At 43.3% G+C, this 11689-nt stretch overlaps 1 protein-coding gene across 5 annotated transcripts in view; it reads right to left on the bottom strand.

The window, feature by feature from the left end:
• Positions 1 to 10002, bottom strand: part of SFSWAP (splicing factor SWAP) — an 87240-nt gene extending 77238 nt beyond the window's left edge. For 3 of the 5 annotated variants that reach the window (XM_032168256.2, XM_032168255.2, XM_032168254.2), the window contains exons 1-4: positions 9638 to 10002; positions 6840 to 7009; positions 6127 to 6258; positions 994 to 1079 (exon numbers count right to left, since the gene is read on the bottom strand). In XM_032168256.2, the coding sequence (XP_032024147.1) occupies positions 994 to 1079; positions 6127 to 6258; positions 6840 to 7009; positions 9638 to 9855 (606 nt within the window). In that variant the 5' untranslated portion in view covers positions 9856 to 10002. Of the gene's footprint in view, positions 1 to 993; positions 1080 to 6126; positions 6259 to 6839; positions 7010 to 7432; positions 9319 to 9637 lie in introns of those variants that run through there. The other 2 variants (XM_032168257.2, XM_058424954.1) reach the window with 2 other exon arrangements.
• Positions 10003 to 11689: the final 1687 nt, after the last annotated feature.

The raw sequence follows: 11689 nt of genomic DNA on the forward strand, positions 1-11689 counted from the left end.
ATCCAGTTACGAAAATGTCCAAGAAAAAACTTCCTGCTAGGCACGAACACTTAAGCGTCCTTCCCAAGTATACACACGCAACAAAAAGATTTTCAACCTCCCTAGTAAACATATAAAAATCCCATAAAGCATGGTGACTGAAGATGGCATCATAGTTAAGACCACCGTTCCCAGTTGCCATTTATTAGCCAAATTCTTGACTTTCCTAAGTCTCAGTTTCTTCATTGGCACAAGAGGGATAGTAAACGGTAGTTCGCTTATAGGGTTGTTAGCATTAAATAAGATAATATGTAAAAAACAGCTTAGCACAGTGACTGGAATGTGGAAATCCCTCAATGAATATTCAGAAAAAAAGGAAAAATACTGGTTTGGGCTTTAACACCTGTTATAACTTAATTTAATGTGATATAACTGAAATAGCAGGAAAGGTCAATGCTGAACACACAGTAACCAGCTGTGAAGCCCTCAGATGAGGAAAACCAGGGTGGAATCCCCTTCATCAGTGTCAGGGCGGCCTGGGCCTGGAGATGCCACAGGGACCTAATCACAGCATAGAAAACTGCTAAGAAAATGTAACGTGAAGTGCCCCCAAAAATCACACTTTAAAAAGCCAGAACAAAGCAACGTTACTGAAATCAACGCTGTCTTGAGCAAGAGTGTTTTTACATCTGTGTGGGGAATAGCCCACTCACCACTGACTCTGACTTAGTTTTTCCAAGCTAGTAAAATCTGGGGATTCAACTATATGGCCACTGAAACACACCCAACTCCTGAAGTCCCTGATGCTCCAGTGTAGTTCTTTTGCTATAATTCTTCCCTTTTTCTTTGGGGAAAATAAGTAGGGTGTGATGTTTTTCTCCATTAACTCACAAACCATTTTAAAGCATTATATGCCTAAAAAGCAGCTATAATCATTATTGAGCTTTCCCACAAGCAGGACTGAATTATGATAAATAATAATGACGACAACTAGTGCTCATGCAGGACACATACCAGCTCCACGTCAGATGGGACGCTCAATCCTAAGGGGGCAACGAAGGGCTCTTCATTTTCCTCTAAATTTTCAGCCTCATTTTTTTCTGCATAAAAAGAAAATTTAAAAATTCAGAACAATGCAGGGAGGAAAGCACCTGCCAACAGCAGGCAGCAAGATGGAAGCATGTGACTGGCTGTCCCTGCTTCTTTACCTTCTGTTGTTACTTCTAGAAGCCATTTTCAGCTTTCTCTTCTACCCACAATGCAAGTGAAACTCACTTTACAAAATTCCAAATAGGCGGGGGGTGGGGGGTTGCGGCGGCAGGGAGGTGTGGTGCAGCAGCAGGAGTGTGTATAGGGTCAGACTGCACGGTATTCCCTTGGTATACGCAGGGGACTGGTTCTAGGACCCCTGCAGACACCAAAATCCACACGTGCTCGAATTCTGCATTTGCTCCATTTGAACCCGCATATATAAAGAAGCTGACCCTCCATATATGCGGGTCTCGCATCCCTCAATCTGATCTGTGTTTGGCTGAAAAAAATCCTCATACAAGCGGACCTACGCAATTCAAACCTGTGTTGTTCAAGAGTAACTGTAGCTAAACTCCTGCCCTGCCGCTTGTTAGCTCCGGGATTCTGCTGTTCTCTGTTTCCTCACTGGCTGTGAAGTCATCGCATCTACTCCCAGGGCTGAGTGGGGCTTAGGTGAGACAGCCCATGTGAACATCTCTATCATAACCCTCTGCACTTGGCAGGTGCTCAGTCCATGTTCCTTTCCCCTCCGCTTCTCTTTCAGGTATGTATGTAAGTGTTTAATTGGTATCGCTAAGATTTCTCTCCAACTATTTCTGTGGATTCCTGACAGCATGACACAACATAAAGTAGTCAATTCCTAGATAACTGATTTTCATCTTTGAATTGTTAACCACCTGGGCATAACTATGAAGATTCCTCCACCTAAGCAAATTACCTCTTTCACAAATAACCAATTATTTTTCCATTTCTATTTATTCATTAACCATTCACTTAAATATTTGTTTACTATGTGGTAGACAACGTACTACACATTATCTTTCTGTATTCTAAGGTACCTAAGTACATCTCAATAACTCAGATGATTACCAATTTAAAAAGATACACTGAAATGTACAAAAATATCATAGCAAACTTTAAAAAGGTAATTTTTTAAGGATTTCAATGATCTATTGAGGTTCTTATTTCCAAACAGATGACATTAAAGGAACAAACCTTAAATCTTCATCAAAATAAAATGTTTCTGTCATATACAGTAAAGGCTCTTGAAGCGATCAATAATTTGCACAGATCTCCTGTCAAACCTCATTCCGTGAAACCAAAGAGGAATTTTAAACAGGTTTCCTGGTATATAAAAACTTGGGTATTCCAGTCTGATCAGATACAAGTTGATTACAATCCCTATTAAGTTACAGTTATTTAACACTGTCCCATCCATTTCTGTTTGAGTCCCCTGTTCTTTCAAAAATCAGAGACAAAGCCGGGTGCAGTGGCTCACACCTGTAATCCCAGCGCTTTGGGAGGCCAAGCCAGGTGGATCACCTGAGGTCAGGAGTTCGAGACCAGGTTGGCCAACATGGTGAAACTCTGTCTCTACTAAAAATACAAAAAATTAGCCCGGCATGGTGGCACATGCCTGTAATCCCAGCTACATGGGAGGCTGAGGCAGGAGAACTGCTTGAACCCAGGAGGCAGAGGTTGCAGTGAGCTAAGATTGCACTACTGCACTCCAGCCTGGCCCACAGAGCAAGACTCTGTCTCAAAAACAAATAAATAAATCAGAGATGAATGAGAGGGAGGAGATTTACTACTGCTTTTTAAAAAGCAATAACTCTTGTTGTTCAGCTTCAGTAACCAAATGACACAGTTAGATTAGAAAATATCAGAAACGCTGGTTTGCAGAGATTTTCTATTGGCAAAATGCCAAGTAGCAGATGTGCTTTCTCAAAATCTCTTTGGGAATGAGGCAGGGTGTGTGTTTAAAAATACAACTTTTTATATTCCAAGGTAGGCTGCCTTAAAAAAATTAAGTAAGGCTGGGCACGGTGGCTCATGCCTGTAATCCCAGCACTTTGGGAGGCCGAGGCAGGCGGATCACTTGAGGTCAGGAGTTTGAGACCAGTCTGGTCAATATGGTGAAACCCCGTCTCCACTAAAAATAGAAAAATTAGCCAGTTGTGGCGGCAGGCGCCTGTAATCCCAGCTATTCGGGAGGCTAAGGCACGAGAATTGCTTGAACCTGGGAGGCGGAGGTTGCAGTGAGCTGACATCACACCACTGCATTCCAACCTGGGTGACAGAGCGAGACTCTGTCTCAAAAAAGTAAAACAAAGTAAATTTAAAAATACAACTTTTACTATATTTTCCTAAAGTGAAAAAAATGATTAAAACATTGTCTAGGCAAATAGCCTTTCCTTAATGTTAAGTTATTCATAAAAATCAAGGCATTTTAATTGAAATAGCCTTTCGGGATGGATGGGTTAAATAGATTTGGTCTATTCTTATACATACCTTTATTTACAAAAAACCAGCTTTAGTAGCACAAAATAAAAACCAACCATTGCAATAGAAACTCAGATTTAAATAAATTCAAATAATCTTTTGTTTAAAAAATGGATATATAGCAGTGAGGGCCTGTCCCACCCCATTATTCCCCTAAAAAAGAGAAAAAAATGGATATAGAATAATGATGAAAAATTATGAATATCTAAAGGATAGAAACTTGACTGAAAATAGTAAAGATCAGAGATGGAGGCACCATCAAAATGCTTTTGGCTAGTATCACAAAGCTTTAAAATACTAACAAACAATACAATAGAGTAATTTTGAAAATCAAGACATATGTAGACATATTGACGGCTCAGGAAAAAAAATTTTATTTTAATAGAACGTGACACTCAACGTGGCTGTTAGTGGTACTGAATTCTATTACAATATGCACGTGTGTGTTTGTGTGTGTGTGTTAGGTGTTTCACTTATATTAATTCAAGTTAAACATAAAATGTCAAGCTCTAAGTTTTATGTGGGCCCAATTTCCATTAAGGAAATGAATCAGCATAGAAGGCAATGTTCTAAGAACATGATTACAGAAAGAAAAGAAGTAACATTGTAAAATACTAAAGAGAACTTTATCTTAAGGGGAAAGCAAACTAATACTCAGAAGATAAGCTAAGTCATGCTGAAGTTCTCAAAATTCAATTAATTATAACAAACTGAACATCATTTAGCCCAATAATTACGCTGAGACAATGGTCCACCATCTAGAATAGGGGCTGACAAACTCTATAAAATGCCAGACAGTATTAATAAATATTTTTGGTTTTGTGGGCCATATGGTCTGTTTCATTTCTTCAACTCTGTGGTTGAAGTGCGAAAGTGGCAACAGACAATATGTAAACAAATGAGCATTGCTGTGTTCCAATAAAACTTTACTTGTTATTTTCTTTCCAAGATTTTAGATCTGTGGTTGGTTGAATCCACAGATGTGGACCCGATAAGCTGACTGTATTTCAACTCTTTATCTGTGAAGTGGCTATAGTATCTATTCCTTCCTTCTGATAAAAACACCACAGATAGAAAGCCGAACTCGTGTGTGGCTTAGAGATAAGACAACAAAATCAGAACTATCTAGAACCCAAGGAAGGAGAGCTCATTCTGGATAAATAAATGAGTGTTTACGTTTTAGATCTGATAGAACATTTCCAGTGCATCGTAACTTCTGAGGGATGGGTAGGTTTGAAAGTCAATGCAAAAAGTCTTAAATACCTTAACTAGCCTTTAACTCAGTGTAATTACAATTACACTTGAAAGTTTCTCTAAAAGCTCATAAAATAGAGCTGTGCAACAGTAATTCTTGTGCCCACAAAGTAATGAGCAGGACTAAAGGCAGGGCAAAAGGAAAGCCTGTGTGTGTGTTTGCCCCACATCCTATCATTCCATTAGGATCGCAGCCCTTGGAGAGTGCCAATGGGTAGAACCATAGTGCAGTCACAGGATGGAAGGGCAAACATCATTTTGCTTTAATACTAAAATGCTATAATTGCTTCATACTTGTTAAAAGATGTGTCACTTGGCTGGATGTCGTGGCTCATGCCTGTAATCCCAGTGCTTTAGGAGGCCAAGGCAGTAGGATCACTTGAGCTCAGGAGTTTGAGACTAGCTTGGGCAACACAGTGAGACCCCATCTGTTTTTTTAAATTATCGTGTATTTTATAATAAAAAAATTTAAAAAGATAAAAAGTGTTACTTAAGGAGAAACCAATGAAGTTCAGAATAACAAATTGGCTCTACAATTAAATCTCCATTTGATGTAACGTAAACATTTGAATGTTTCTAAGTTAACGTTCTTCTTCTTTTTAAACAGAATGTCCTGAATATAGCGACCCGTCTTTAATGTGTCAGGTTCATGTTACCATTATTACTAATTAATGACTGACCATGATGCAGTGCTGTGGTAGTGGAGCTCTCAACGCTTACCGAAGTGATTGAGAATATTTGTGTCTATACTACACGAGCCGAGGTTTTTCAGCAGCACTATTTTTTTATATTCAAAGTTTCCCATGTTAATCCAGAAAAGCATAAATTCCAAATCTTTAATTTAAAATACTGTGGTAAGTATATGTCCTAGGTGGCATCAAAGCTACCAGGAAGCTGTGCTGTTTTCCGGGGAGCAGTAACTCCCTCACTGTGTCCTTCCACTGGGCATGTGTCACTGTCTCAGTTGTGGAGGGATATGGGGAAGCAGGTTAGTGAGAGGGCGGTGATGTTAACTTATCCCAGTTAACACCTATTCTTTCACTGCCTCAAGAATGAATCCCTGAGGATATTAATGAACATGTTACCAATCCAGAAACAAATAATCCGGAGTGAGTAATTCTGTTACCCGAATCAATGAGAAATAAACGCTCCAATGCATTCACTTTCCACCTCCATTAATCATTCTAGTTTTTAACTTCGTTTTACCAAAAGAAGGAATACCACTCCCGTTTTCTCCTGTGGTCATAGTGGTGTTATCATGAGTGCCAGAGATGTGTTCCGCAGACTTGACCATGGTGCATGCAGCCTGTGTGTACACGTGTAGCCCTACACCAGCAGTCCAGGCAGCTCCCCACTCACCTCTCTGTTTGGAAGGCTCCTCCTCCTCCGTCGGCTCTGACGGGTCGTAATAGTCGCTACCGTAAGTGAACCCCACGGCATTGTAGCTCCCATCCTCTGCTAGTGCTTCACTCAATCGCTTGTATTCTTCCTCTTGAATAAAAATGAGAATTTTATCAACAAAAATAGAAAATTACTGAGAAAAACTTTATATATTTCTAAAGTTGTAGCTATCAGTAAAGCATACAACATACTTTTTTCAACCTACTTTTGAGGTAAAATATTTTTAAAAATTCACACTTTATATCTATCAATATGTACTTTTGTCAGTACATGTTTACCCACAGACAGCTGAATACACGTCTTTTGTGGAAAATTTCTTCCTGCTGAGAAAATTTTGGGATTAAGAACTGTATTAAAGACTGTTATGGCAAAGACAAGAACATCAATTTTATTTATACGATACTGTTAAAGAAGAACAGTTAAAGAGTTTGGTTTTTGTTTTTTTCAAATCCCAGTCTGCCCACAAAAGCTGGGAAAATTCTTTGTGGCTCTATATATAAACTATCCTGAGGTCCTCTCAGAACGCAAAGACTCCTGTTTTTCCAATCCACTGGGTACTGTCAAGATAATATCAGAAAGAGTGAGTATAAAAAAATGAATGGGAGTAAATTTTTAAATACTTAAAAATTTTAAAAAGTTTGTTGCTGAAGTAAGTTTGTCTTGAGCAGTACCTTGCCTTGCCTCCTCCTCAAGCAAGTCCGTATGCAAGGCTAAATACCTCTCTTCATCACACAGGGCCTCTATTCGCGCCTCCTCTTCAGACAGCTGATAATCTCTGTTCCACGTGGAATACTCAGCATCGTACTCAGAAAGGTCATGCAGGTGACCACGTCCATCATATCTGTAATGTGAACAAGCTGGTCAATAAAAGGAAATTAACGTCTAGACTGGTGTGTGTGTGATGTTTTATATATGTATATATATTTGTATATATACACACACATACTTACCGATTAAAATAAATAAAAATCTTAAAACAAGTATAAAAACTCTTCCCAGATTTATATTTAATTTGGATAGTCATAGCTCACCTACTTTTAAACTCAAGTTATCTTAACAAAGTCTAAATTCCTTTCCACAGTAAGATAACATTTATAACTAAAGGCAAACAATCCATTAAGAGCAAAAATGGTATCCACTTCACTGGCAGTTCTTACCATTATGGTTTGGTCAACCATTCAATGCCACTTGCAAAAAATTATTATTTTTTTCTGAAAAGTTAAATATCATAGCTTACATTCACACAAACCAAATACATAAATACCTATCCGTAAGAACCAAACGGTCGAAATTTCCTCGCTTCTTTCTGCTAGTCCCGAACTCTCAGGAGAGATCTTCACCAAAGAAACTTGCGTCCATTGGAGGTAAAATCTTGGCTAGGCTCGCCCCCTAGCCACTTGGCTGAGGAAATAAGTGCTGGGTTACGTGATAGAGAGACACACATACATTGGAACAGTGACATATACATGCAGTTTAAGGAGGTTCACTGGGAAAGAGCAAAACTATTAGAAGATATGGTATCAGTATTTCCTTCTGAACTTTATACCCTCCAGGAAATAACATACATGAAGACACTTCCATGTTTCTCTTGCATGGACCAAACAGTAGTTTGGCCAAATAAGTAATGGGAGCACTTTCTGCTATGCTTTTAACATAAAGGATTCAATGAGGATGCTGTCAACGTGTAACTGTCACATAATACATGAGTGAGTTAGTGAATTTTACGTAAAACACTCAGGTTCAGGGTTTCAAAAACAAATGTAGAGAAACAAACAAAAGTCTGCTTATTTTTTTTAATGCTGACTTTTGTAATGGGAACCAAAAATATTAATGTAGACCAAAAAAGGCATTTACAGGAAAAAGGCCCAAAATTCCAGGGTAGTCAAGTTACTGCATTTCATTAAATTTCAAAATTAATTGGACTTTGATGTAAACCTCCTTAACTTACAAATGTAGATTATTATTAAAAATATTATACATGTACATGTGCGGCGTTTGCTCCCCACCAGTTTTGGAAGACCTAACTCAAATCATGTACAGAATGATAAGAAAACTGTACGAAGAGCTCAGACTTCATTGCTTACCAAACTTTAATGATAAATATCACAAGTGACACTTTGGAAAAGCAAGCCTGACAACTCAGGCGACACACTCAATATAAACCATGGTGTGAAGGCACAGCACGCTTGAGCACAGCACAGAGCCGTCACATCCAGACATGATCTGATTCCGCGGCCTTCCCTTCACCAGTTCCTGTTTTCGAGCTCTAATTCCAAGAGGAAACGTCAGGGATGGAAAAAGGCCTATTTGGTCATTAATGTGTCCATTCTGGCCAGCTCAGAGGTCATCCCTACAGTCATGCTCCAGGGCTATGAAGAATCCAGTTTTAATGGTCTGAAACGATGGGCTTTCTTCATGTGGAGAGACTATTCCACAGTTCCATGGTTAGTCATGGTTAGCTTTTCAGTCCGGGCCCCAGAAGTAGCCGAACAGGCAAAAAAGAAAAAAACACCCCACAACAACCCCAAAACCCAGAGACGAGGGGAAGGGGGATTGAAAAAATGGGAAGAAAGAGGGGAGCAAACCACCTACATCATGTAATGTTATCCTTTTCAAATCAAACGCCTTTAGAAATTCCTAATCCCAGGCCCCCACTGCCCATAATCGCTAGACACCCTCGAGTGACGACCTAAAACAGGTTTGATTTGAAAAGAAACAACACATCTATATCCCAGCTCCACCCTTCAGTTTTAAGAGACAGTGAAACCAGCCCTAAGAACACTATCTCTTCCAAGAGCAAGGCCAGGGTCCGCACGAAGTCAAGTGGCCGCCAACTGATGGGCAACTTTGCTCACTACCTCAATCTGTCAAACTCGTCGGATTATTACCGGGAAGTCAAACGTCATGCCGGCAAAGTACGGGCGCTCCACTGAGGGCGCTGGGGGCATAACAGGTTAAGGCTAACTCACAGGGTCCAAGAGACACTTCTAGGCACTGTCTCAGTGAGCGGCGGTTCGGAAGAATAAAGGCACGCCTCCCAGGCTACCCTCCCAGTACACCGAGCAGTGAGAGCGCGGCGAGTAGAAAAGCAGCGCACGACCCCATGGCATCGCCGGGCGGCAGGCCCAGGTGCGCTCAGGAAGAGCCCCTGGGCACTGGCTGCTTTCACCGCGCAGAAACGCCAACTGCAGCCCAGCGACAGGGTGGGGGGTCGAGAGGGGCTGCGGGACCAGAGACGATCCCTCCGGAGACGGACGCGGCACGCAATTCCAGCCAGTGCCTTAGGGCAGGTTTCACCGTCCCCCTCCCCACCAGAACACCAGGAGGAGGTGGGGACAGGGGAGGGGGTGTCCCCCAAATCCCCGCTGGCTCCAGAAAACCCTCTGCAGTCCTTGCAGTCAAGTCAACATGAGACGAGATCAAGCGGGTGAGGGAAGGGAAGGATCGACGGGTGGGGGAAGGAACCGACCTGTCGATGAGGATCTTGTGGTCCCCCATCCAGGGGATGAGGTGCTGTCCCTGTTCCTGAGCCAGGGCCCGCTCGTCGTCCCGGAACAGCTTGCAGGCATAGCCGAAAACCAAGAGCTCCACTCGGCTGCCCCCAGCGCCGGCACCGCCTGGCCCGGCCTCCTCCTTCGCGCCGCTTTTCCTCTCGGGTTTGGCGCGGCCCCCGCCCGCGCCGTACATGACAGCGTCCCCCGCGTCCAGGCTGGTCCTCTTCTGTGCCACGCGACGTCCCTGATACCTCCACTTGACCTACCCCTTCAGTCAAAGGCCCCGCATCCCGGACCCAATCTCAACACCGCCGCCATAGCGGGCCACAAAATGGTGGAGGGGCAGCTTCCGGCAGGAGAGCCCGCATTTCCGGCGAGCGGACCGGTAGATTCGCCATGGATTGGAGCTCTTTTTGCCGCTAGGAAATATTTTGGCTTTAATTTTCGCATTCAGGTGTGCCGCCACAATAGGCGCTGCTGTATTCAGTGGAAAGTGCAATTTTAATGTCCGTTTTATCGGGCAGCCGTCAGGAACGTGGCGAAAGCGCAGCGTGGGATCGCGCGCCGGCTTCCGCTGCGGCCAGTCGGGCGGCGACGGAGTCGGAGGGAGGGGTCGGGCGCGCTCTGGGCTTTGGGCGAGTCCTCGTGGGTGGCGGGTTGCTGCAGTCTGCCGCGCGTGAGGAGGTCTCGGGTCCACCCCGAGCCGCCGCGCCCCTCATCATGTCCGAGTCGCTGGGGCCGTGCGTGCTCTGCCCAGGGCGGCGATGTCCTTTTCCTTGGCCCCGTTTCCTTCTCCATCCCTAGGGGGACTTGTTCCCCGACTCGCCCACTTTTGAAGGTTTCCGAGGCAGCAGAGGCCCCTGCTCCGCAGATCACTCGCGGGTGGCGAGATTTCGGAGACCTGAGACCCTTGTCGCCGGGAGGTGGTCTGGCGGGGCAGGGAGACCCCAGTCTGGAGACTGGCCACCTGGATGCGGTGCGATTTTGCTTGGTGTGTTTCCTCCTGGGCCGCAGTTTTCCCATCGGTGGTTCCATTCGGATCTTTCGGTCCCTTTTAGCTCAGTAATTTCCGGTCAGACAAAGGGGCTGCAGTGCAAAATCTTAGGCTTTGGGAATGGGATGGGATATCCCCATGTTTGCCCTTGACTGGAAAACGATGACAGGTAGTCTCCTTTCTGGGCCTCAGATCCCCTCCATAAAAATGGCATCTTTCTACCAGTGATGTTGAAATGAGATAATGTATATGAACCTTTAACTGATTTTTGGAAATTAAGAAACAGGCAGTTGCCACCAAATGTCTTTTGTTGTGATTTCCCCTGATTGGGTCATGCTTCTGTCTTTTTCTTTGTCAGGCTCCTTATCCAAGTTTAACTCAGTCATCCATTTCTTCACCTGGCCTTATATGTCTACGTTGTCTGGAGTTTCCCCTCACTGGTGGCTAACTTGTGCCTTCTGATTTGTCTGTGTACCTCTCATCACCACCTTAGGTTACATCCTGTGTTCAGCATCCCACTAGAATTAGCTTTAAGAGATCAGGGACATTGTTGGGGTCACCTTAGCATCCTCAGTGCCTAGAATGGTGCTTATCACACTGTGGGCCAAATACTGGTTAATGCCTGAAGAATGAGCTGGGCCAGCAGCTGAGCATGCATGGCCAGGCCGTCATCTTCCTATCTGACTCTACAAGACTGCTCTGCCACTGCTGAGGAAGATGTACGTGTCATGGTTACTTGGTAAAAACACTGTTGTTTGTCGCCAGGCATATACTAGTTTGTTGGGGTGCTGGGCTCCATTCAAGCTTTCCCTTGGGTTCAGGTGTGGGGTGCTAAAGCAGGTAAGGAGGCCATTGGCTTGAGATCAACTCTGTAACACCAGCTCCTATGCAAGCAAACCAAAACCCAATCAAGTAATTTCTCTGCTTCCGTGTTGGGTCTATAAAAGCTTGCTGCTCTTGCTGTCGAGTGGAACTCTCTGAACCTCTTCTGTTTGTGCATGCTGCCTGATTCATGAATTGTTTTTTTGCCCAA

Source organism: Hylobates moloch, unplaced genomic scaffold (genome assembly GCF_009828535.3).
Source record: "Hylobates moloch isolate HMO894 unplaced genomic scaffold, HMol_V3 SCAFFOLD_12, whole genome shotgun sequence".
In the NCBI taxonomy this organism is placed as follows: Eukaryota; Metazoa; Chordata; class Mammalia; order Primates; family Hylobatidae; genus Hylobates; species Hylobates moloch.